Source organism: Cornus florida, unplaced genomic scaffold (assembly GCF_030987335.1).
Source record: "Cornus florida cultivar Cherokee Brave unplaced genomic scaffold, ASM3098733v1 CherokeeBrave_3.0.0_Hap2_Chr09, whole genome shotgun sequence".
In the NCBI taxonomy this organism is placed as follows: domain Eukaryota; kingdom Viridiplantae; phylum Streptophyta; class Magnoliopsida; order Cornales; family Cornaceae; genus Cornus; species Cornus florida.
In genome coordinates, this window is record NW_026775579.1 from 93,607,646 (window position 1) to 93,634,948 (window position 27,303).

Here is a 27,303-nt window from a genome sequence, read left to right on the forward strand (position 1 = left end):
CCTTGGGGATAAGGATGCAGCTGGAGGCCATGTGCAAAGGCTAAAAGGCTGAATTGAGGTGATATATGCTGAATGATGCTGGAGGCCATGTGCAAAGCCTGAAAGGTTGAATTGAGGTGATGGCTACTGACTTACTTTGGATTCTTTTTCTGAAACGCTTGTCTATCATGAGCACCAAAAGGTGCTAGAGCTTAAAAATGGAGAACTGTTGAAAAAAAATTTTACTGTAGATTTTGCCCTTTTTTTTTTTTTTTGCTATGCGGTGGCATTGAATGACAGAAGTCATAAACTTTTTTTTTTTTTTGAAAGGAAATGATGATTTTTTGAAAATTTTGTTACTGGAGCTGTTGGGTGAAAATACCAAAGTAGTCATCTTCATTGGGTTGGGCCAGATCTGTTTTGGAGCCATGGAATGAACCTGAGCCTTCACTTCTGTTGGAGCCCATTATTGAGAAGGCTATGGGATTGACTTGGGCTAAAGCTTCCATAAGGAATGTTTCATACTCATCTTGGGATTTTGCTGAAGAAAGCCTTGCTTGGGTCTGGCTTTTGGACAGGAGGAAAGCTGAAGACTCTCTTAAGCCAGAACATAAAATTGCAGGATGCTTTGAGAACCATTCTGAAATTCTTTCTGGAGTAACATCCTTGATGGAGAATTGGTCCCACCATTTAACTTTGAAAATTTTTCCTAGGAGAGGAAGATTGGAAGGGGAATTGAGGATTTGGAATTGCCATAGAACTATCCATGACAATGCGAAATTTGTAAAAAATAAGAATGATTTGGGAAATTCCGAAAGCTCAGGAAGAGCTTGGAATTTTTCATGGAAGATTGAAAATCCCTTGGACACAGAATCAGGGATAATTTCTTTGCAGGGACCAAACATATGCCACCAGTCAATGAACCATCTGGAGACATTCAGATTGAAATTCTTTTAGAAAATGATAAGCCAGGAATGGCTATAATCCTGATTTTGGAAATAAAAGGTATTGTACCAGGCATCCTGATAATCCCAGTAATTGAAAGTTTGAGGATTGCGAGGCTGAGAAAATTGCTTCAGAGCATTGATGTTTTTACCCTAGGTTGCTAGAGTAAGGACTTTTTGAATTGTACAAGTGGTGTGAGAAATGAAAGACTGATCACCTGGTTTTGCACGAGTTCGAATTTTGATGGAATCAATGTCCACTAAAATAAACTCATAAAAATTTTATGTTTTTCGAAAATCTGATGTAGGATATTGAAAACCTTTGACAAAATGATTTTGAGAAAATAAAATTGGGTTTTGGTTAAAAAGTTCTTTTTCAACCACACAAATGGTTGATGAATTTGGTTTTTGAAAATAACGAGATTTTTTGAGGGTGGGATTATTAACCACCACTTGTTGTGTAACAGTTCCTGAGAAAATTTGTTTGTCTGATGCTGAAGAAATTGCAGCATAAGATTTTTGAAGGGGAGGGAAAACTGGTTGTTGGGATTTTAAGTAAGATTGGAAGAAGTCATACTAGATTGGGGACATGTCTATGACATGTTGGGGAATTTTGGTTAGTGCTGAAAACTGGTTTGTATACAATGGAGATGGACTAGCACACATAGCTTCTTCATCTTCCTCGACTTTATCATACCAAGTTAATTTGGAAGGGGTTTGGGAAGAGGATGATTGTGCATAGACATCTTTTGTTTTGTGGGGTTTTGTGCTTGCAACCGAGGCTCCTCTACCTGTCTTGGGAGGCATGGTGACCACCCTAAAGCTCTTGTTTTTCCCTGCAAAAATTCTCTGGTGAGAAAATCAGGAAGAGAATTGTTTTCTCCTTTTATATATTCAATATCAAAGTCAAATACAGAAAGAATAGCTTGCCATCGGGCAAAAATTTGTTTTGAGGCTATGTAATGAACATCTTTCTTTAAAACAGTTTTTGCAGATTGGCAATCAACAGGAACCAAAAATTTTTGATTTAGTAAATTACTTTGAAATTTTGAAATGCATAAAACTATAGATAAAATTTCCTTTTTGTCTGTAGAATAATTGTGTTGTGCTTGGTTCCATATGCTAGAGGCGAACTGAACTAGTTATTCCCTACCACATGTCTTTTGTTTTAGGATACCTCCATATCCTTATTCAGAGGCATCAGTTTCCACAATTTTGAAAGCTTCTGGATCAGCAATAGATAGGCAAGGGAGATTTTTTGTTTTGCTTTTAAGGATTATGACTGTTCTCGTATGCTCATCGGACCATGAGGGAGGGGCCTTTTTTAATCTTTGGCGTAATGGAGCACAAAGAAGGGAAAGATCCTTGAAAAACTCAGAAAGATAATTTAGGCACCCTAAAAATCTTTGAAGCTGGGTTTTGTCTTTAATTTCATCAGGGAATTTGTCAGCAAATTGGATGGATCTGTTGATTGGGATGACAGTTCCCTGGTGGATCTGAAAACATAGAGCCTGATCTTGGTCTGAAACAAGGTTAGCTTTGATAAAGAAATAACTAATCCATTATGCTTGATGGTTTGAGCAAATATATTGAGATGTTTCCAATGTGCATCTATGGAAGAAGAAAATATTAGTATGTCATCGATATAAATAATTGAAAAATTTGTAAGATGAATAAAAATATCATTCATGATTTTTTGAAATTCTGAAGAGACATTTTTTAACCCGAAAGGCATCACATTCCATTCGTAATGGCCAAAAGGAACTGTGAAAGCTGTTTTGTATCTATCTTTTTCAGCAATTTGGATTTGCCAGAATCTTGACTTGAGATCAAATTTTGAGAAAACCGTTGCATGAACGAGACGTTGGATTAGGTCATTTTTATTGGGCAGGGGATATCTGATCCATTGAGGACTTCATTGAGGGGTTTGTAATTGATGACTAATTTGGGAATACCTCTTTCTATTTCAGAATTCTTTTGGATATAGAAAGCAGCATAGCTCCATGGGGAACGGCTTTTTCGGATGAGGGATTTGCTCAATAATTCCTGGACTTCCTTCATGCAGTAATCAAGAAGTTCTTGATTCATTTGGCTAGGTCGGGCTTTGGTAGTGATATCATTTTCATTGAAAGATTTTTCATAAGGTAATTCAACAATGTGCTGTCTTCTGTGCCAGAAAGCGTTTGGGAGATCAGAGCAAACCTGACTTTCTAGTCTCGATCTAAACCTTTAAATAGAGTCTTGGAGACTTTTGTGACCGAGTCGTTCATCAATTTGTTTGAAGGTCAGTTCTTGTTTGAGAAAATCTAAATGCTTTGTTTTGCTCTCAATCCTGTTGACAGCTGGGATCTGAGTAACATAAGAATCCTTGATGGTATTGAGATCCTTGGTGGCTATAGGATGGGCAAAAGGAAAGCAAATTTCTTGTCTGACCAGAGTTGTTGAAATGCCTTGGCTATCAACTTTAAATGGGTAAAGAAGATAAATAAATGGAGTTCCTAAAATAATAGGGGTATTGAGGTCTTTGACAAGGATGAAATGTGTCTTAATACAAAGACCCTGATTACAAACATGGGCTTTGGTTAACTTGTACTAAACAGTGAGTCGCGAACCATTAGCACCTTGAAGTCGTTCTTTAGTTTTCTCAAAGTATTTCGTAGAGACAAGTCCTTCATTAATACAATTGAGATCAGCACCAGAGTCAATGAGGGTTACTGTATGAATGGTATAGTCTTTGTTGATGACAATTTTCAGATTAACATGCCATTTCTGGAATGTTGTTTGGGTCAGAAGGTTGATGTAAGTCTCATTATCCTTGGTAGGATTTTCAAAAACTTGTTGTTCAAGTTTTGCGGAGGACTTAGGTATTAAGGCATCTATCTGGGATTGTTGAAAAAGAATTTAGCTTCTGAGGGTAAGAATATCATGAGTAGTGGAATCTTTTAAAGTTTTGCCCTCTTGCTTTAGGATCTAAGTCTCTTGCTTGGTTTGTTTGATTTCTTTATGGAGGTTTTGAATCGCAATTGGCATCTAGGACTGTGTACCAAATCTTTCAAAGATATCAGTAAGGTTGTGGGTATTTAGTATAACAGCGGGAGTCTTGTCGCTCCTTTGGCCAATTTTGTTGGTGAATTTGATCAGGCATTCTTTGCGCTGATCAAGATCCTCTATTTTGTTAATGAGTTCGAACATGAATTATTGATCCTTAGTAATCATACAAATGCATTTGGTTTTGATAGGTTGGTCATCCAAAGATGGGTTGGAAAAATCAGAATCAGAATCTGTATCAGCATGATAATCATTCTCTTGAATACCATTGATATCATGTTCGGATTCTTCATTGAGTTTAAAAGAATTTCCATCAATTGGCTTCTGACGGTTTCAGGGAGATCAAGCTCATTGATCTTCTATTTGGTCCTGCAATCACGTTTATAGTGACCCAACTTGCCACACTTGAAGCATTTTATTTCTGCTTTTGAAATGGCAGGCTTCTTTTGAAAATGTTTTGGAGGAGGGGTATTTTTCTGTCTATTTTTCTTAGAGGAAAGGTATTTATCTGCAAAGGAGGGCTTGTTCTTGTTGTACCGTGACCTGTTGTCGTATATCTTGGGAAAAGGTTTCCTATAGCGGGTATGAACTTTTCGTTTGGAATGAGGGGTTAGGTTTTCGAAGCCGAATTGGGCAAAAAGATCCTAATTCCTTTCTGCTAGTGGCATTCTCATGTTTGATTTGCTGTTGGAGTTTGAAATCAGTACAGAGAGCATTTCCTTTAGCTGTGATGGTACTGATAATGTCACCATAGGTGAGGGAATCGTAAGGAATATGGCCATTGTGTTTTGATCTGAAATACTTGCGAATTCTTTCAGCAAAAAGATTGGGGAGTCCAGCAATAAACTTTTCTTTCCAAAAGGCTTGGTTACAATCAGTCCTTGTGAGGACCTTTGAGAGGAAAACATCTTTGTACCATCGAAAATCCTAGAGTTTGCGGCATCTAAGGTTGGCTAGGATTTCTGAGGTCTTGTCTCTAACAATTGAGAGGTCGCTGAGGAATTGTTTAGCGATAAAGAAAATGAGTGTAGCAACTGCATCTTCTATATCTGCACCTTCTTCTATTTTGATCGTTGTTCCTTCAGAATTTGTTTTAACAGAGTGAAGAATGGCATGGCGTTTATCCGGAGTGAGGATGTTGTCCCACCATCCTTTGAGTTGGCCTGTGAATCCTCCTACTAAGAGTTGTGCTATATCATGATCAGAGGAGTCATTCTTGGTTTTGTAAACAGTGCTGACCATTGTCATTTCTTGAAGTGTATTGAGAATGTGATACTCGGTTTTACCATCTATGTTCCATTCATAAATGGTGCCACCATGATAAGAAGCTTGGGAGAACTGGCCTCATTTTTCGATCTGGAGGTCAGGGAAAGTAGGCTTGGGATAGTAGTTTCGAGAAGAAGTTGGTTTTAAGGTATTGACATGCTGGTTCTGGAAGACCTCAGTAATTTCATCAATTTCAGTATCAGTACCAATTTCTCGGTCAAGAGTATTGATGGCTCTAAGAGGTCGTTCAGGCGTATCAAGAATCGTAGTCGTGGAAGTCATAAGGGATTCGATTCACTTAATCCTGTCCTGCGCTTCTTCAATGGTACTACGCTTTGATAATTGTTTAGACAAATGTAGGGGGATTTCATGGGGTATAAAAGGGGGAGCATTATCAGATTGAATGGGGATGATTTGTTCTTTCTGAAGCAAGGTTTCCACATGAGAAAGCTGAACGCCAAGTGTCTGGAGGTGTTGGTTCGTGTAGTTATTTTGTTCCATGATGCTTCGGATATCACGGGTTGTGGATGGAGTATTATCGGTGGCTACTGCCTTTGTCTTAAAAGGAGAAGCAGTAAGTGTGACCGTTCCTGCTGCCTTGAATTCGATTGCCTCAGCTGGGGGATGGATGGCTTCAATGGCATCACCTCGGGATGTTTGCCAGGTAGTGGTGGATTTGGTTATGACATTTAAGGATTTGATTGTTGAGAAAGGAAAATCAATATTGTTGTCAAAACAGTACTTTTCAAACTATGTGAAGAAAAGGGCTGAGAATTTGTGGTGTATACAGAAAACATACCACTCTTTTCTAATAAGGAGGGTTTTTTGAACAAAAAAGGTTTCGAAATACCATTGTCTCTTGGAATTATTGATCGCAGAGTAGAAATCTTTGCGTAGGAAGTCTTTATCGATCTTATAGACCTTTTCTATCATGTAGAGTTGATGAATCTGATGATCGGGATCTTCAAACTGATAATGGTTTGGGGATGGAGGAGAATCATGATGATCTTCGTTTAGAGGAAGATCTTGCAGATCTTTGTTTTGAAGACCAGTTTGGGTATGTAAAGGCATGCGGCGAAGATGAGGGATGTCTTCTTCTTCAGTCTGTATGCTAACATTATCCTGGTAAACTGGGTTAGTAACTTCTTTGTTTTTGACGCCAACGAGGTTTGGATACCTTGTAGGTGTCCCTGAAAATGATTTTCGGGAATGGGCTTTTAAATAGTTTGTGTGAGGGAAAGAAGCATGAGAAAAAGATGATCTAGGTCTTTCTATTTCTTGGATAGAAAGCCTATTGGGCTTGTTCGAACTAAATCTAACATTTACCGTTCCATCAGAAATTGAGATATTTGTTCCAACCTTTTATTCTCGATATTTGAAGGAGGAGCTGCATGCTCGAGAGTCCATTTTTCCGGAAAAATGACTTCATTCCAAGTGATGGTTTTTGGAACATAAGTGTGTGAATTTTCGTCACTAGCATAGAGAAGAAGGGTTTCGCCTTTGGGAGACTCACGAAGAGCATGAGGGCTGACCTGAGTAGTATAGACTTTGTAGTGGACTTTATAAACAACATTGAAAGGATGGCTCCATCCATCATTTTATAACCATTACTTGAGACATTGAGGGCTAAAGTATGGAGGATTGTTGAATCATTAAGCGCTACTGAATAATTTGGAAAACAATTGAAGTATTGTGAGCCATCAAAAAGGCTAGTTTAGCAAACTCCTAAAGAGATTTCAAAATTGAGATGCTTACAATCTCTGAGAGTAAGCATGATAGCAGTGTTAAGTCCTCTTGAAGTAAGAGGTTTAATAGCAATTTGGACAAGCCCTATATGTAAGAATTTGTACTTCTTCGTGTGTTCTACTATGACTCTTTTTTGCAAGAGTTTGATGACTTCAAAATGATTTTTGAGAGAAATAGTTTATTCAACAGTTTTGATGGAGTATCTTATTTTGAGGTTGAAAGTCGAGGATTTGTAAATATTCCTAATGGGAACCTTGGGTATATTCCAAGTATTCCATTGATCACTCTGACCACTATCAATATGTTGTTCTTCTTGGTTAACTATCACTCTTCCTCCTAGAGGAGCTGACGATGCCGAAGACATGCTACAGTTGAAAAAACTTATTGAACCTTACCTAAATGACCGTCCGTTCGACCAACCCAAAGCGGCACACCTAGCCTAAACGTGATCCAAGTCCAGAAACAGAAATGTAGAAAGGTTAAATGCGCTTAATCACCACCTGCTGGCTCTGATACCATAAGCACCCATGATAAATAACTGATAATGAACTATGATAGAAACAGAATATTGAAAATGTTAAATAATCAACGAAATATGGAAATATGCAAGTCAATAATAAATAAACAACAGAACATGAATAACTTTAAAGAACTTTGATTGAAACATGGAACTTACAACTTTGATTTTTGAATACAACACTTTGTTCCGAGCTGAGCTCCTTGGATGAAGTAAAACTAAAAACTTAAACTTAAAAATTACAATTTGAACTGAGAATTTTTGAAATGAAACTAAGAACTAAACTTGGTTCTAGCCTGCCTTCAATGTCTTGAAGAGCTGCTATTTATAGGGCCTTGAAGGAGCTTTGGGGAGCCTTGATATATATACTTTTAAAATCAAATAACAATTGTTAGGTGTAAAGTTCATATATTTTACTTAGGTCATACATTTTTCTTAATTTCAAAATTGAGTATACCTTTCACAATTTTGGGATAAACTTAGGCTGGATTTGGCACATAGGAAATTATTATTTTTTATTTTAACACCAGGTACATAGGAATGAAATGTTCGTTTCACCTGTTCATTTTTATTTTATTTTATTGTTCACTTTCAATTGTTTGTTAATTTATTGTTCACTTTCAATTGTTTGTTAAGATTAATTAAAGTTAGAATGGTTGTTAAGAAATGTTGTTTCAATACTTTAACATTCAACTATTCCAAGTTTGTGTTCACCAGATTAAAGCATGGAATTGTTTTTCATTAAGAAATGAATTGAAAATCATAAATATTTCCATTTACAGAAAAAATTATAATAATAATAATAATAATAATAATAAGAAATGACAAGGTACATGTATAGATATATATATATCTATAACAAACAGAGAAACAAAAGAACAACATAGATTTTCAACACAAGGTATTATTAGTAATTGTAATATTTAATTTAACAATACTAAATGTTGCCACGCATGTATTTTGTATTATTTCGGATAAAAAAATGTTGTTTTACGAGTTTTCCAGAAATATAAAATATTGCCCTCTCAAACCCTCTCACCTCTCTGCGTATATTTCAGATTCTCAAACCTGATAACATTTTATCGGAGTGCTTAAAAAATGGTGTCGATCTACACTTTCTCACATTAACCTAAGTATACTATCGATCGGGTGAGGGGGAGAGAGATGGCACCGCAATATCCTGATCTGCGTTCGTATGGAAGCTCAATGGAAATGACTAGACAGCCCTCACAACACTCGGACAACGATCGGAGCAGCGGAGAGTTGCGCGCACTGGATTGCAACCTCACCTCCCTCTGCGATCACATCCAATTGGAGGGCTTCAACAATGGCTCCTTCTCCGACATCGTTGTCCACGCAATGGGCTCCACCTACCATCTCCACCGTCTAATCATCTCCCGAAGTTCTTACTTCAGGTTTTGTTCAATTCAATCAACTCCTAAACCTCATTCTCAATCTCATTTCAATTATGTGCATATTTTGTATTTTACTGTAAATATTTCAATTTGTATATTTGGTTTGTGAAATATAATTGTGTCCCGTGACATCCATTATTTATTTAATAGCTATATATTTTAATAATTGTTCACAATAGTTATTTGTTGCCTTTAGACATAGAAAATTACACTCTGGCGATCCTCATATAATTACATATGTTAGTATTCGAGTCGAGTCAAACGATTATTTATAGACAATTGTTCTCTTATTAAATTCATTAGAAACTACTTAGGGAAAAAATTCATTAAAAATTTGGATTCGAGAAGAGTGTAGTAGTTCATGGGTACAAATACATCTCTCTATACATAGGTTGATAAATGTTAGGAAGACTGTTATTCACAAGATGAGCATAGAAAAAAGGAAGTTAAAGATGGATCACTCACAATACAAGATAATATAATAATAAGATAAAGACAATGCCATATGTTGACTAGAAAAAGTGCGCGAGTTGAGGCTTGAAAACAATTACGTAATGGATTACAATTTAAGATGATAACCCTCAGCACAATAGGATCATATAATTTGATTTATTCTTTTTTCCCTGCTTGTGTGTGCCATTATATATTCATATTAATCCAAAAGAAGAAGGGTGCAGTGTGTTCATGGTTGTCACTATCATGTTTTTTATTTAAAAGAAAAAGGGAGGTTAAGTTAGTTTAGGAGATTTGAATATTTCATGGTACCAATGATGTGCCAAGCACACTGTGTGCAAGTGAAAGGCTCCAAAATGGTAAGAGAAGGGGCCGGCGGTCATAAACGTAGTGAGAAAGTAATTTTATTTTATAAAAGAAAAAGGTAATGAGAAACGATATTATCTATGCATTTTAGTGAATATGATTGAGCTGGTTGCTTTGCTAAATATGTTGCACAAGAAGCATCACTAATACTGAGAGGATATTTTGGGTACAGAGGATGGTTAATTAGGCTACTAATTGATTTGTTAATTTTAGTTAGGAATTATCTTTTTCATTTTAATTAAGTTTTAGGTCTCCTTAGGTCCTTTGTCTGGATAGTGTCATTTAAATATGATTTTTAGTATGTGAATTTTAGCAAAGTTTAACTACTTCTACCTCGGTCTTCAGGGTCTTACCCAAGTACAGAGCACAAATACACGCAAATTATTGTATACCCTGTGAGCATTATGTATTTATGATCCTTTCATCTGAAGATTTTCAATATTCATTATGATTGCCCCTCAATTTATTTGTTCGCGAGAAGCATCCCTAATTCAGAACATAGAGAAGCATGGCATTAGAGATATGTTTAGGAGACACCGAATTGTTGGGGTGTGGTTGTGCAGGGTTAAGTTGGGTAGGCATAATTGCTTTTCTATAAACTATATGCAAGTACTTGCTCATGTTTGTGTCCGATGAGCAAGCTGGTACTGATGGTTACATTTGAAGTTTTGAACAATATTATATAGTATATATTTTTATGTATTTATAATTTGCTTACAACTTACCAGGTGAGATTTTTTTTTTTTTTGCTGTCATATTATGTGTCTGGCAGGAACATGCTCTATGGTCCTTGGAAGGAAGCCAATGCTCCAATTGTGTCATTGCAAGTGGACGATAAGAATGTTAATGGGGAGGCAATTGCAGTGGCTTTGGCTTATCTTTATGGGCATCATCCTAAGCTTAATGATAATAACGCTTTTCGCATTCTTGCTGCTGCTTCATTTCTTGACCTTCAGGTATTCCATATTCATGATGAATACATGGTTTTTGTGTTTCTTTCATTCTCATTCTCGACATAGGATTCGTAATACCTGATGGATCTTACTATTCTATTCATTTCCTTGATGATGTAATGCCTTCTTTTGTGTGCTCTGAATTACACCTTTAAGATTTTACATGCAGATATATGTGCGGTTTGGACAGGTTTCCTTATATCTGAACTGTTTTTTTTTTCATTCTTAATTTAGACCTAAGATTCAGGATGCATGATGTATCTTTCTATTGTATAAGTTTCCTTCATGATATAATACCTTCCCTTTCTTGCTCCGAATTACACATTGAATATTTTTTGTGCAGGATTTGTGTGCAATTTGCACAGATTTCATTATATCTGAACTGTGGACTTCGAACTTCTTAGCATATCAGGTTCATGATGCTCATGTGGCTTTAGTGTTTGTTAGTTACACGCTTCTGTTCCTTTTGTTATTAACTGTGTCTGTTCATGATTTAGGTGTTTGCAGAGGGCCAAGATTATGGTATACATGGAGAGCGTGTTAGAAACGCTTGCTGGGGTTTCCTTTGTCAAAGTGGTGCCATGGAGTTGAAAGAGGTAAGGGCCTAAGAGGTGGAGATATTGCTCTTGAGTTACTTGTGGTTCATCCTGGAAATTACAGGATAATAATTTATACTGCATTGTGAAATAGAAGTACATTGCTATGGCTACGATATGGAACTACACCGTGTCTTAACAGAACAGGAACTAGTGTTGATTGGATGGACACCCAAAAATCTGTAACTGGTGGAGGTGGAATCAATTGATACCTCTATTAGAGGAATCTGTGAACCGTTCCAAATAAACACACCCAATAATGCACTAGTGTTGATTCACTTCTAGAAATGATTACCGCTGGTAAAGTGAAATCAAGTAGATACACTGTACCTAAATGTTTCTTAGTTTTCAAGCAATAGACTTTGAGTAATTCTACTCCAATAACTGTCCTGAATGAAGATCTCTTATACTTTGTTCATTTATATTTAAGATTTTACAAGTTATGTTCCTGTCGGAAACTCAAGTTAACACAGCCCAACTCAAGAAAGCTGTCTTGACTCCTACTTGGCTACATGAATCGTGCTCAGTCATTCCTTTCTGTGTAGAGCAATAACTTTAGTCAAGCGACACCCTGTTATATATATTTTTATTTATTTTGACTATTTATATGAACTCATAAAAACATGTGAAGTACTCATGTTAGATATACAACACATGGTTATAAGTATTGGACGTCTTACATTTCTGGTTGGGCATGCACTGTAGGCATATATCAATGTTCCGAGTTTATAATAATTCTCTTTAAAAGTCAAATTATTTTTCTTTGATTGAATGAGCTCTCTTTCAAACTGAAAGAAATTCTGATCCCAAGCTTATCATCACGTTCAGATGAGTGAAGTGCCATGTTGAGACCTCTATGTTACATTAAAATGTCATTTTATTTTAGAAAAATAAAATATAATATTAAAAATATCAATATAGCCATGTCCTTTTGTCCTAGAATTCGGTTCTGTGATAAAATTCAATTCTGACAGATGCACCCACCTGAAATAAGTACAGTAGTTCATATAACATAAATCTCAACCCATGTTAGTTTTGGCTTTCCCTTCCATAGTATAAATCAATGTCAATTCCTACCCAATTGAATATGAATTTTAGGTTGAAGATCTGGGAAGAATGCTACAGGTTTCCATTTGAATAGATATATAATCTGAATCATGGTTCTGTAAACCCATGAGTTTTTAGTTGGTAATATTTTCATTGTTCCAAGCGATTGCATGTGGTTTTGTTCATTTTGGAAGATGGTAGTTAGCATATGCCATATGGAGCAATTTAATGTTTTCATACGAATTATAAAGAACTTACAAAGTGAGCAATTTATGAACTGATCCCATTAATAAATGGTTTTGGCTGTGTGTTCTATGAATCAACTAAACCTGACCTATTTTCAGCTCTATGGATCATTCAATCGATGTACATATTTTTTATTAAAATTTTTCATATGAAGTGAATACAATGATGAGTGATCTATATTGGTATCATTGTTCATTTTCTAATGATATGCTTTACAATTTAAAGTCTCATCTTTAATATAATTTGCAAATTTGGTTTTCATATCATTGTTTTTTATGTTATTCTTGGGACTTGCAATACTTCCATGAATGGATTCATTGTCCAAGACTCCAGGTTCTCAGAATATAGTTTGGTTGAATGATAGTGCATCTATTGTGTACAATTCAGCTTATGTTAGTTCCTATATTTCTGATTCCAAGTTTTTCAACTTTAATAGTTTTTCCTCTACTTGTTCTTTTTCAAATTGAGATTCCAGTTTGCAGTTTTCACTTCTTGAAGAATCTATTGTGTTATGTTTATTTCAGATTCTCAGTTTTGCAGAATTTGTTTCATTATTAACCCTAAGAAATTCCGATCAATTATAATTTGCATTGTCAATCCTCCATCAATGATAGGTACTTCCAAAACTTTCCTCTCAAACTTTGCATGCACTACTGACCTCGGATGAACTGTGGGTACCTAGCGAAGAGAAACGGTAAGGAGCATTCTGACTACCTGTAATCTTATTTCTCTGATTCAAAAGTTAAATTTCACTGAAATTGGATGACACATATTTTCTTTTGAATCAAAAGGTTTGAATTGGCAATGTACACACTTCTTGCAAAAAGTGCTTTGTGCAAGGCAGAACATCCTGAACAAGTTCATTCCAGTTCTGAGGTGGGAATGAGCAGTTGTTGCGATTCTTCTAAAGTAAAGGGAAAGAACTTGATTGATAGCAGCAGTAATAAAAGTTTGGAATCTGAATTAGGGCGCTTAAGTTTAAAAGATGACATTGAAGGCCATAATACCGCACATAACATTTTGGTTGAGCTTGCAGATTGTGTGGTTGATTCCCACAATGGGGTTCATGATTCCAAACAACAGGTGCAACAAGCTGGTTGCACTGAGTCAGATTTGGAGCCAAGATACCATCACAGCACTGAACAACTTCCATCAGGCAACTCATTTTCATATACAGATGATATTAGACCCTCTTGTTCTTTTCTCGAAATGCCAGTTGGTGTTGGAGTGAGTGGATTGAGGGGTGATGGTGTCGCCATGGAAGGGCCATCTGAAGAAGGATCATGCTACCAATTGAATAACAACAGTTGGCTTGCCAGGGACCAAAGGCACTGCAGTTCGATGAGCTCTTCCTGTAATGGGTTCATTACCAATGAATGGGGAAGGTTTGCTGTGCCTTCTCTATCATGGGGTGGTCGGATTGTAGGCCGAAGAGAAGGTAATGCAAGAGGGAATTGTGGGGTTGGTGGGGAAGATTATGTTGTGTTTGTCAATATTTTTGAAGGGGGTTCTCTTTTATACTGTAACATGTCTTTTGAGGCCCTTCTAAATGTTAGAAAGCAGCTTGAAGAATTGGGATTCCCTTGCAAAGCTGTGAATGATGGTCTTTGGCTGCAGGTTTGAATCTAATCATCTTTTTTTTCTTCATACTTTGCTTGTTAAATAGCTTTTTATAAAACGGTCCATGGAGGATGAGAAGAGAGTCCATACTTTCTGATGGAGCTTTGCTTGCTGTAATCCAGCAAGGTGCTTGATACAAACTCTAGTGGGTAACATTGGTAGTCTCCTATGTCAAACTTCCCAACCATCTGGTCTGTTGAACTGTTTTTGAACCACTAGGGAGACTGTGTTACTGTTAAATGGAAATGCTAATTGGTTCAGTTTAGGAGACTTCCATTACGGACCTGCTAGGGTGGGTAGAAATCTTTTTTGTTTATCTGCCAGCACCAGAAGTTCTTCACATCCCAATACAAGCTATCATTTATTAACAAACTGATGTCTTTGTTTGAACTCTGATAAGGATTTTTTTTTTTTTTTTTGTTTTTTATTTTTACTATGAGTTTCTTCTAGATGCTTTTAAGCCAACGGGTGCAAGAAATTGGTGCTGACACTTGCAAAAATTGCTGCCTTACGACTATGGCATGCGCATGCAGGCAGACAATTGGATTTTCACATGGAATTACTTCCACTAGTTATTACATGCAAGAGCATGATCAAAATAACCCATTGAGCAATATGGGAAATGTATATGTTACTGATTCTGCTCAAGGTGAAGGAAATGGCCTCTTTAGACCTGTACGAGTGCATGTTAGGGGACCTATTGATGGACTAGCTGGTATTGGACGTGGAACTACATTTGTGCCAGCAGCTGCTTGGCCTCCAACACGCTTTGTCTTTTCTCGTGTGCCTTTTGGTATGGGCAACAGAAACTGCCAGCAGCCTCCTGCTAATGATGATTCTGAGCCTAGAGCTGATCACAATGGGGAGCTGGCTGGAGATGGATTGACAGCTTTGGTTGGACTTAGCCAAGGAGTGAGCAACGTAGCCAGTGTTCATGGGGAGCAAATGGGAAGAGGGTATGAGACAGATCTGCAAAGCAGAATGGCTGGGCCTTCGGTTACCGGGCCAAGTACCAGTGGTATTTCTTTGCGGATGACAGAGTCACAGGAAAGTACCATTGGGATTGAATGGGAGAATACAAACAGTTCTATATCATTGGATATGAATACACCTCTGAGTCACTTCCCTCCCTTTCGATTTGCGTAAGTTATCCTCTTGCTTGAGATAGTAACCTCTGCATATTGCAAGATCAGTATATTTATATATTTGAAGATGTCAAGCAGGGCAGCTTCCACGGTCTTTGTCAGTACTGAAATTTGGTTGATGCAACCAGTGGTGGAATTTTTAGCCCCTAAATGAACTTAAACATTATTCACTGTGTTTGGAAAATTATATGATACACTCGCCGCCTAACCCAGTTTTTCATCTATATGAACCGGATTGGTCTGCTTGAGCTTATTTTCAGATAAATGACTTGAAACATAAGCAAGCCAAATCATTCCATTTAGGGCACTCTTCAGAGATATTTTTTCTCGTGTTTAGCTCATGGTAGGTTATATTGGCTATTATTGTAATCTAAGCTCTTCCACTCCTTGGTCCATTTTCTAAAACTCAAGAACTCACTTTTTTTTAATATTTTTTTTAATGGGATTCTGTTAATTGGTATGAGCGATAACAACTGTTTAACATCTGCTAAACATCCTAGTGTAATATTTGATCATGATTGCTAGTTTCAAGGCTCTATCTTGATGATTATCTGTGAATATATATTTTTTCTAAGTTACCTGCTTCAGCTGCTAGAAGAAAGCCTTTAATCTATGTTGTGACAAATCTCTACTGGTTCAACAGGGTGGAATTTAAGGATGTGCACATGCTCAGTGATGGCCAAGTCAAGCACTCTCCAGAAGAATTTTATGCCGGTTCTTTGTGGAAGGTATTTGAATATTTTCTAGTCATTCTGTTCGTTAAACGTCTAGAACTACCTTTAAAATTTTCTGATCAACATGATTAATTAATTTGACTTGCAAGAAAAAAAGTTGATTAATTTGATCTGTTGCATCATATAGGTTAGTGTCCAGGCTTTTAATGATGAAGATCCTCAAGGACGCCGAACTCTTGGTAATTTTCCAACTAAACCAATGATTTTTTCCTTCGAAACATAGAAATGATCTTATCCAAGTGATTGTGTGTCAATGTAAAAACGATTTTTCCACATTTGATTGCGTCAATATGCAATATTTCAGGATTATTTCTTCACAGACGGAAAGCAGAGATACTTGATCCCCTTAGAAAGGTAAGCCTTCCTCTCATTTTTTGAAGTATGAGGTGGTCTATTGGATCAAATCTGTAAGGTGTTTTATCACCTTGGACAGAATTTTTTTTTCCCGTTCTTGTGATGTCCACCCATGATAGTCAACTTAATTTTTTATGGCCGTCATGCTTTTTCCAATTAACTCAGTTTATATGTCCAATGGGCCAAATTTCCTTTTTATTATTCTAAGTTTTAGTCATTGATTAGTACGCTGTCAAATTTTCAGGTTCATATGTATGTGGATTCTCGTGAAAAGGTCACTGCCCGTTATCAGGTGAATTTTAGTGAACATCTATCAATTTTTTTGCCGGTCATGTTATAAAAGTAACTTGTTCAAGGATACTGTGTTTAACTAAGGGTATCTTGTACCTTCAATGCACAGTTGATCTGTCCGTCAAAGAGAGAAGTCATGGTGTTTGGAAGCTTCAAACAGACGGGAACTCTTTTACCGAAAGCTCCCAAGGGATGGGGTTGGCGCACAGCTTTGTTATTCGACGAGCTTGGCGATCTTCTCCAGAATGGGGCTTTGCGAGTAGCTGCGGTCGTGCAGCTTCTTTGAGACGGTCATGGTAGCGCTCTGTACATATTTGAAATGATGTCTCAGATAGAACCACAGTTAACCTATACTTGTGAGTTGTGCCTCCAAGCAGTTGTTTACGCAGTTCAAGGACTGTAAACAGAAATTTATATCCCAGCATTCACTATTTTATGCAAATCTTAGTGATTAAAATATATTTTTGACCTTTTTTGAAAATTTTATTTATTACTTCCCAGTGCAGCAAACCAAAACTGCACCCTGAGAAGTGTGATGTGATCTATTTTAGTGTTGTGTTTGGGAGCACCAAATTTGCGACTTGAATTTGGAATTGAAATAAATTTAGTTTAAAGTTTTAATTGATTTTGATCCAAATAAGATTCAATAGCTCCAATATGTTAAAAGGATAATTTATTAATATGTTTCACTATTGTAATAGGACAATTTATACTTGTAGGATGAACAATATTATAACAAAAAAATACAGTTCTAAAATTTGGAGAGCCAGTTGTGAACATTATGCTTTAAAACTTTCAGAAAAAATTTCTCTAACACTTTAGCTAGATTTTTATTTTTAATAAAAAAAAGAAGGAAAGTGTACAAACAAACCATTTCAATCTGAAATCGCGATTCAAATAAACAAAAATTACAATTTCATAAATCAATTTTGATTATGAAATTTGCGGATATACAATTGTTGTGTTCGGTTGCATAAAATGGTACATTAAAACTTAAAATTGGAGATTTTTTTGTTCGGTTGCATAGAATTAACGTGTTGAAATCATGAAATTGACGTGTTGAAATTGAAATTATAGAAAATTTAAGACACCATTTTCATGCAATTCACCTAACATTGATTTTTTTTGGGTTAATTACAACGACACCCCCTGAAGTTTGACGTAATGACAACTATATATAAGTTGGGCCATTTTTTAACAATAACACCCCTTAAGTTTGATAAAGTTTACAAAAACATTCCAGTGGTCTTGACACACAGTAAATTGACATTATTGCCCTTTAACCCATTAAATTATCAATTTACCCACAAAAAAAAAAAAAAAAAAAAAAACAATTCTTTTTAATTGACTACAATACCCTAAGACCCACCCCCACTCGTATTAAAACACCAAGCACCCACACCCTATCACACCCACTGCCACCACTACACAGCTTCACCATAGCCACCACCACCTATATCATTGAATGCTAAATTCTAGTCAATTAAAAAGAAACTTCGCTGGCCAGAATCTTTTGTTTCATTATTGACTTTTGATTGGGTTCATTTAATCTAAACTTTGTTGAATAACATTTGATTAGTTTGTTGTTAGAATCTATGATGATCGTGGTTCAATTTAGAGGAATTTATTTTGCCAAATTCTGTTGTGTGTTATGTAAAGTTTTCCATATTCTTAAAATTACTGATGTGCAGACCCTTTAAGTAGCAGTGAGCATAATTTTTTTTGTAAATTCTTTAGCCAAAACTCTGCTTCTATTTTCTGCAATTATTGTGTTCATTTTATGTTCCCACAGTGCGAAGGTTGGTATATCTTAACAAATTATTGTTGAAAACATTTTATTATATCAAGAAATCCGTTGGATAAGCAGATTCGCATGCCCTCATCTACATTGCCAGTGGCCAAGATGGATCATCTCCATTGACGATCCACGGCGGCGAAATTGACAACAACGGCGGTGTCGGTGGTGGTGAGTGGTGATTGGGTTGATTTTGATTGGAGATGTGAAAGCCTTTGTGGTCGTTGAGAGGAAGGACAGAAGGGTCTGTCATCGCCGGCGACGGACCAAGAGTCTCTGATGGCCACTAATCAATTGGGGTTTGATTGGAAACCTAGGCAGTGGTGAGTGGTAAGTGGTGGTGGGTGAAATCGAAGGGATGGGCTTTTTCTTGGGTTGTCTTCAATTAGGTGGCGGGCAGAGGTTGGGGAATTGGGTGTGGTGGCGGCGTCACTGAGCGTGGTGGCTGCTAGTGCTCGCTGTTCTTCCTTGTATATATGTGTGTGTGTGTATATATATATGGGGGCAATAATGTATACATATGGGGGCAAATTTGACTTTTCACGAGTTGATGTTTTGCATTATCACATGGTGTCTTTGTTAAAAAAACAGCTAAGTTATACATGACTTTCAATACGTCAAACATCAGGAAATGTGGTTATAATTAACCTTTGGTTTTTTTAGTTTATCAACAACAAACATGTGCTCTTAAAACATCATTTGGTAAAGATATAAACTAATCGTAAACTGAAAATAGTTATAATAAAAATAAAATGAATGAAAGAAAAATAAAATTTTCATTGCAAATGATTGACGGTAAAATATTTTATGATTTGAATAACATGAAACTTATTATGATAGAAGGGGTGTTATTGTAAGTTCAAATAATTTTTTCAAGAAATTTATACATAAAAAATAATAATAATTTATTTTATTCAAAATTTTATTAAAAAAAGTTAGTGGTTTTGGAAATTATTTTTTCCACAAAATTACCTTTTCTGCTAACTATGACTTGGGACCCAATCAGCGAAAATCAAACACATGCTCGCGAAAACACCCGATTGCTTCTCCGCCGAACCGCGAAAGCGAAAACCCCTAAAATCGATTACGATAATCGATTGATTCAAAACTAGTAACGACGCTCACAGTTCCTCTCGAAATCAATCTCCAGGTGAACTAGCACAGGCACATTCTCTTCTCTCACCGATTTTCTCTCTCTCTCTCTCTCTCTCTCTCTCTCTCTCTCTATAACTCTTTTGTAAATTTCTCTCTATATATTGATATCTCAATTATTATTATGATTTTGTTTTATTTTGGCAATATATAAGGTTTTAAGATCTCGAATTTACGTTTTGCGAACTCGTGCCGATATTTTTTCCGGATAGCCTTCCAAAACCTACTGTTATTGCTCTTTCCTTTTTCACGACTAAAACCCTAATTTTGTTGTCAATTATAGGGTTTTGTCCTGAACAATTTGTTTTATATTGGATTACTTTTCCAAGTTTCGAATGGTAATTTTTGCTAAAAATGGCTACAGTAAGATTGGGCACCCTATCTTTCTAGGGTTTACTCGATATAGTTCATATTGATGGGTGCCCTAACGAGTAATCGAAAGCGTGGTGACGACTACTTCACATTGAATTACAAGAATCCCAATTTATATTCACTTGATTTCGACCATCTATTCGATTCTCACGTTTCTAAGAAGCCCAAATTTTCATCGTGTACGCATCCGAGTCCAGAGCGGCCTGTTTCGTCAAAGAGTGCAGCTTCAAGAATATATCGATACCCGGAGCCGATATATCAGTTTCGGAGAGAAGTTCATGCGCCCTGTAGGGTGCCCAAGTTCGGGTTCGCAGCAAACTCGAATAGAGAGTGGAGGCCGAGCACTAGTGGTGTTAGACACGAGGAGGTTGTAGATGATGAGATGGGAAATTTTTTTGGAAAACATTATGAGAATGCTAAGAGCACAGCATTTGGTGCTTTACGGTATTGGAAGGAAGATAAGGAAGTGATTGATGTCGAAGCAGAAACTGTCAAGGATGATATGTCAGAAGATTCGAGCATTGAAGAGGTTGAGATTTTGGAAGATGGGGGAGAGGGGCAGTCCATGGTTTTAGAGAGGTCAAGGGACACTAATGGTGTGGTTTTCAATTTACCCAAATTGGATGGGAAGACTGCGGAGCCCAATTTTCACCCATCTTCCTCTTCGGTGATAACAGATTCGAGGAATGCAAATTTGAAAGTGGACAGCACGGGTAAGATGTTGGACTCGCTGTCATTAAATCGAGAATTGGATGTGCCTATTCACAAAAAATTGCTGGAAAGTGTGAAGAGGCTGACCCCTAAGTTGAGCAGCTTGAGGTTTCAAATCGAATTTACTGAGAAGCGCCGTGCTTTATATCAATTACAGCGTCCTGTCACTCCCGTCAAGAAACCAGATGAGGTGAAACTTTGTATTTGCCTATTTTTGGGGAGTTCCATGGTACTGTCATTGATTATTTCTTTATATTGATATTGAATTGTCTGGCTCTCAGGATTTATTGCGAGAACCTTTTGTGCCTCTTACGGAGGAGGAAGAGGCTGAGGTTTCTCGTGCATTTACTAATTTTAACCGGTATGATTTAATGCATATGTTATTTGCTATTGAAATGGGCACTATTTGTACTGTGATTCATTCAATAGTAACCTCTGCAGGAGGAGGGTTTTGGCCACCCACGAGAACTCTAACATTGAGATCACTGGAGAGATGTTGCAGTGCCTGAGACCAGGCGCATGGTTGAATGATGAGGTTTTTTTTTTTTTTTTTTGCCTTTTCTGTCATGAATTTTAAAGATGTAAAAAGTTTCTTGATTCAATGGACATTGTTATGGTTGATTGAACTAACCAGCTAAATTTTTGAACTTGTAATCTAGTTGTAATAAGAGTGCACTTTCTTCATTTATAGGTCATAAATGTGTACCTTGAATTACTGAAAGAGAGGGAAAAGAGGGTGCCCAAGAAGTTTTTAAAGTGTCATTTCTTCAACACATTCTTCTACAAAAAGGTTGGTATTGGTCTTTCTTTTATGTTTTCTACCTCAATGAGGTGTAGAGTAGGATGGTATAATATTTGTCATGTGTTGCTGCATGCCTTTTGACATTATTTTATTGATCCACATGTTTCATTCCATTATTTCTTTTTCCTAAAGCATCCTTTATTATCCATATTATTTATTTTTATCAGTCTGACAATGTTTTTATTTCTTATTCTAGCTCCACCTGCAACTAGATTTAATTGACATGAAACAGTTCTTTTTGTTTCTCATGTCGCATAGAACTGGTCATGATTGTGTTTTATATCCTAGCAGATAGTATCCAAAACAGAAACATGTTTTACAGTAATCAGTTTTTTTACCCCCCCAAACTATAACTATAACTTTCACATTACATTTTCATTGAGTACAATATATTCATAGTTGTCTTCAACAAGTTTTCATATTTTGAAAATGTTGCATTATAGCTTCGTTATTTATGCCACTAAATATGTCTCTCTCAACATAATACATAAGAAACTATTACATAACTGAGAGAATCAATGCCAATGTCACAAGGAAATAAACTAATTAATTCACATTGTCATTTTTGGTTTCAAATTTTTTATTTTTTATTTGTCGTTGCAAGATTACCATTCACTGGTACGACACACACACACACACACACACACACACACATATATATATATATATAGAGAGAGAGAGAGAGAGAGAGAGAGAGAGAGAGAGATGTGATGGTTGTGGGAGGCTTCGGGGCAGGTATAGATACTAAGAAGATTGTACGTCTTGATCTATCATATACAATGTCATGGCTCTGTGCACATGAAGCGAGCTTTTTGCCAGTTATTGTTATTTCAAACATTGTCGAGAATAGTTCATTTCATTGCCTGTGTATGATAATTTCTATGCATCTTGGGAGCAGCAGTTAGAACTTTCTGTTATTTACTCTTTATCTCCTGAATGTTGTTGTGGCCTTATTAGTACTTTACTGTTTTGTCATTATTTGCGAATAATCAAGTTCAGTTGAGTTAATAATTCTCCCCCCTTCCCTACACCCAGCTAATAAGCGGGAAGAGTGGCTATGATTTCAAATCCGTCAGAAGATGGACTACCCAAAGGAAGTTGGGATATTGTCTTCTTGAGTGTGACAAGGTAAAGTTGTGCCCCTTACTATTTCCATTAATTACCTTTTCGTTTTGTACTGTTGGACAGTGTGTTTATCTCTATTGTTTTGAATAATATGCTCAGATCTTCGTCCCTATCCACAAAGAAATACATTGGTGCTTAGCAGTTATAAATAAGAAGGATGAAAAGTTCCAGTATCTTGATTCACTCAAAGGAATTGACACTCATGTGCTGAAAGTACTGGTATGCTTTGCACCTATGTTTTGACTACTGTTGGGATGCAAGAAGTGAATTGAATGCTTATTGCCTGGGAATGCTGTGTGTGTGTTTCTTTTATTTGAGCTTGTCGCTAAAGTGCCTTCTTTCTCCTGCTTTTGGAAGAAAGAAGGTCATCTGCATGCGTGTGTAAAACAAATGCCATGTATAGTCTAAATTATGTGATATAATTTTATTGAGGGGAAAAACAGAGCATGCTTATATGAAACATCTTTAGGCATGAGTATCCTGTGGTGCTGTAGACCTTGATGACATTATATGTTTTGAGTGTGGATCAATAAATATAGATGCAATATATGCATCATGACCACGCTTTTCTGGGGAGATGTCTAACTGTCATTTAATGCTTTATTTAGATTTGAATCTCTCATTTTTAATACTTAGATTGTGGATAATTTAAAATTGTTTAGAGTGCAGGTAGGTATATTATGCATGTTGAGATATATGCTGTGATCATATAACTACTGCTCAAACTAGCTTGTCCCATGATGAAGACGGCATGTTCTATTAATTTTTGAGTTGATTCTTTCTGTCTTCCTTCCTCAAGAACTTATACTATGTATAGATTGTGGCTGTTGGATGGCTCCTGTTATAATGATTGTCCATGTTATGCCAGGCTAGGTACTTTGTGGATGAAGTGAAGGACAAGAGTGGAAATGACATCGACGTTAGTTCTTGGGAGTATGAATATGTTGAAGACCTACCTGAACAGGAGAATGGGTGCGTATGCTTATTAACTTTGTTCCAATCAATGCATTTTGTTACGAAATATTATCATATAGAATTCTAAATAAACATATGATCTTTTGAAGAAGAAAATTTGTTGTGAGATTATAGTATTTTGCCAGAAAGCATATACTTTCAACTCAATAAAATCTCATTTCAACTATTTAGGGGCGGCTCAAAAGCGTATTTTTTGTTACTAATAGAAAAAGGGTGAAGGGATACTATGCATAAATTGATCATTTAATTCCATTTTTTTTTTTTAAAGCAATTTTCCATCTCTGAACATAAAATAGCTGTGCTGAAAGTAACTGTTAAAAGATGAACTGGCTCAGAATCCTCTCGTATTCGGCCCACTCAAGCACGTTTAAGCTTGCACAGTAGAATGATCTGAGTTGAGCAACAACGTGGTCGATCAAATAGGATCACAAACATACAAGATGTAAGGTTTAGGGTTTATTGATCATTTAATTCCTTTTTATTTATTTATTTATTTATAAAGCAATTTTTTATCTCTGAACATAAAATAGCTGTGCTGAAAGTAACTGTTAAAAGATCAACTGGCTCGGAATCCTCTCGTATTCGGCCCACTCAAGCACGTTTAAGCTTGCACAGTAGAATGATCTGAGTTGATCAACAATGTGGTTGATCAAATAGGATCACAAACATACAAGATGTAAGATTTATAATTTTAATCAGATTTCGACTGTGTCCCAAAATATTTGTCCATGTTTGGATGCCCCAAAATTTATGTCCCATTTGAGTAGTCAAAATGAAAAAAGATCGCATTTTTTAAATATCCTTAAGTTTCGGAAGTTCTTCCAAATTGAAATGTAACTTTTCGAAAGTTCTAAAGGTAATCATCCTCCAAAGGTCATCGTGTGCTGGTCCTGCCTGCATGGGGTGGTAGGAGGGGAAGATTTGAGATAGACTGATTTCCAGCATTATATTTGCTCAAAATGGGTTCTGGCGAACTTGAATTTTCTTCCTCATGCTTCTCTGCCAGGCTTTTATCATTACACCAATCAGTGACCCCTCTTGCTGCTCAGCTCTATGCCCAAAATTTCTATTAGATTAAAAGTTATCATTTTTTGTTGCTCTTTAGTTGGTTCACTTTCACTATGGCCTTAATTCCTGTCAAATTATAGGGATTCTATTTTCTTGCCAGCAATCTCTGCTTTCCCCTTGCCCTTATGGTGCTTTGCACTATATGACATCTCAATTTGGTGGGTGGTGATTAGCTTTGTTGCTGCATCAGATTACCATATCAGCTGACATTTTATTGTTCTTGATTGTTCGTATGGCTTAAAAGCTTTTTTTTTTTTGTTGCATTCATATCCTACTCTCTCGTCGTACCATATTCCATTTAAAACTTAAATGGGGTACTAGAGAAATTTCATAACCATGGAAGAAGAAGAAAAAATAAAATCAATGAATCTGTGCCCACATGGACAAGATGGAGATGCACTATTGAGATAATCATTCACGATATCAGTTAATGTTGCCCTTATTTTATATAGTGTAGAAAAGGATTTGGTTCGCAGGTCTGTACAAATGCCTACAAAAAGACGGTGCACTTGATATGTTTACTACCAGAAACAATGAGCCTGTCCAATGTGTAGTAATTTCCAAATCTCATATTATGTTAAATGCACGTTCTTTTTCTTTTCCATTCTTTCTTCCTTTATTTTTAATTGTATGGCAACTTTGTCGGAAGTGTTTTGCTTTTTCTACGTGGTCTCCTTTCATGAAACAGTTGTAATTATGTCTGTAGTCAGACTCTGCTACCATTTCATTTGGCCATCATTTCATTCTTATTTTATTTCAACTTTCACTACTCACTAGCTATGATGTAGAGTAAAAAATTGTTATTCGGTTAATGAAAAGAAAAGAACTTGGTTCCATCAGTCCTCAGCAGCTCATTTTTCATGCCACTAGTATGTACTTTTATCTATTGATTAGGATACATGGCTGATATATGTAAATGTATATATTTTCTTAACAGGTTTGACTGTGGCGTGTTCATGGTCAAATATGCAGACTTTTATAGCAGAGGTTTAGGACTCCATTTCCATCAGGTAAGTTATGGAATTATGCTGGTAACTTTTTGCATGCTTGTATCTTTTCTTTAACGTCTAAATGTTTTACTGGTCGCAATGCGGCTTCAATGGCTTCATCTAGATGGAGTTTATGTGTTTACTAAATTGTCTAGCATGGAGATCCAGCAGGGATTTGCTGTATGTTGTCCATCTGTGAATTCCAAAATATGGAATGAGGGTGAAAACAATGTCATGAAAAATTAGAAGTTTGGTGGAAAATATTTTGCTGCAATCCTCATGTTATTGACCATGCTTGTTGCAGTAATGCTCTTTGGAATGAAAATATCAATGCAGCTTCTTCTCATTTGAATTGAGAACATTTAAATCTAATTTCCATTTTGTTGTGAACATTGCTTCATCATCTGTAAAGATATGGTTGGCAGAATGAGAAGTTAGACGGAGAAATTAGGTCATATATATAATTCCTGAAATGACCTATAGTACCAAGAGCAGCCATTTTTGATATCTTGGACCTGTTCCATAAGCAAAAATTAATGATGTTCCTCATAGATTTAGAGCAGTATGGTTGATATGGAGAAGTGCTTTAGTAATGTGTTGTGTTCGAAGTGTGGCTTTGATGATGAGCAGCATCACTATAGATCCTAAAACTATTCCCCTACAAGGTGCTGTAATGGCTTTCATTTTCCTTTAGCTGCACTCGTGATGATGGATTTGTACCTAGTAATGTTATGTAAATCCAACTCAATTAAAATAAACGGAGCCTCACCTCAATACTTGTGTTAGCTAATAGCCTAATGCTGTGCAAATACAATAGAGCCAAGTTAAATTTATGTGGGATATCCATACTCGCACTTCATAAATGTATCTTTAAACCAATGAACTTCTTGTGGTGCTCATCCTCATTCCTCCTATTGTTGTATGGAAACCTCAAAATATGTTATATACTTCTAATCTCTCTCTCTCTCTCTCTCTCTCTCTATTTTTTTTTTTTTTTTTTTTAAATTTAATTTAATTTTTTATTATTTGGGATGTAGGAACACATGCCATATTTTCGGCTAAGGACTGCAAAGGAGATTCTAAGATTGAAAGCTGAGTGATGATGTGAACATGCTTGATGGATGCCAAGCTGTAATTCCCATAAACAACCACTGGCAGATAATGAATCTGCATCAGAGGATGGATGATTTTGAAGGTCTTTCCTGTGTTTTGGAGAGGATGCCTTAACCATTAATCGGTTCCTGAAGTGATGGCCGGTTGGAGGTATGGTTGGGTATTGCTGGTTTTTTGAGCTGAGCGGTCAAGATTATCTTGCCCGGTCAACCTTAGGTAGGGCATAATTATTAGTGTATGAGGGAATACTGGCAACAAGTTCCAGTCGTGAGTTGTGGAACTAATCTTTTTGCAGGTTTTTGAGTTAGGTTGTTTACATCATTCATTTTTCTTTCCAGCCTTGGTCTTCTGACCCTCCCCCAACATATATCTGTGGTGATTAAATTCAATCTCTTGTTCTAACCATTTTGGAGTCATTTTACAATTGTAATTATAATCTTCTGTTCTTTGAGAGAAATGTGAGTTACTGTTTTCTAGACAA

The 27,303-nt window shown here is 36.4% G+C and overlaps 2 protein-coding genes across 2 annotated transcripts; both read left to right on the forward strand.

The window, feature by feature from the left end:
• Positions 1–8,518: 8,518 nt before the first annotated feature.
• Positions 8,519–17,345, forward strand: LOC132275289 (uncharacterized). The gene is made up of 12 exons (XM_059776750.1): positions 8,519–8,915; positions 10,507–10,690; positions 11,031–11,099; positions 11,185–11,283; positions 13,191–13,270; positions 13,368–14,193; positions 14,647–15,338; positions 15,985–16,069; positions 16,203–16,254; positions 16,380–16,429; positions 16,674–16,721; positions 16,830–17,345. Exons 1-12 carry the CDS (start codon positions 8,665–8,667, stop codon positions 17,004–17,006), a joined length of 2,613 nt encoding a protein of 870 aa, XP_059632733.1. The 5' UTR covers positions 8,519–8,664; the 3' UTR covers positions 17,007–17,345.
• Positions 17,346–19,513: 2,168 nt separating this feature from the next.
• On the forward strand, positions 19,514–27,303 carry LOC132275291 (ubiquitin-like-specific protease ESD4). Its single transcript, XM_059776752.1, has 9 exons — positions 19,514–20,940; positions 21,032–21,111; positions 21,192–21,285; positions 21,442–21,540; positions 22,588–22,680; positions 22,777–22,896; positions 23,546–23,649; positions 25,658–25,730; positions 26,747–27,303. The coding sequence occupies exons 1-9, from the start codon at positions 20,083–20,085 to the stop codon at positions 26,807–26,809; spliced, it is 1,584 nt and encodes a 527-aa protein (XP_059632735.1). The 5' UTR covers positions 19,514–20,082; the 3' UTR covers positions 26,810–27,303.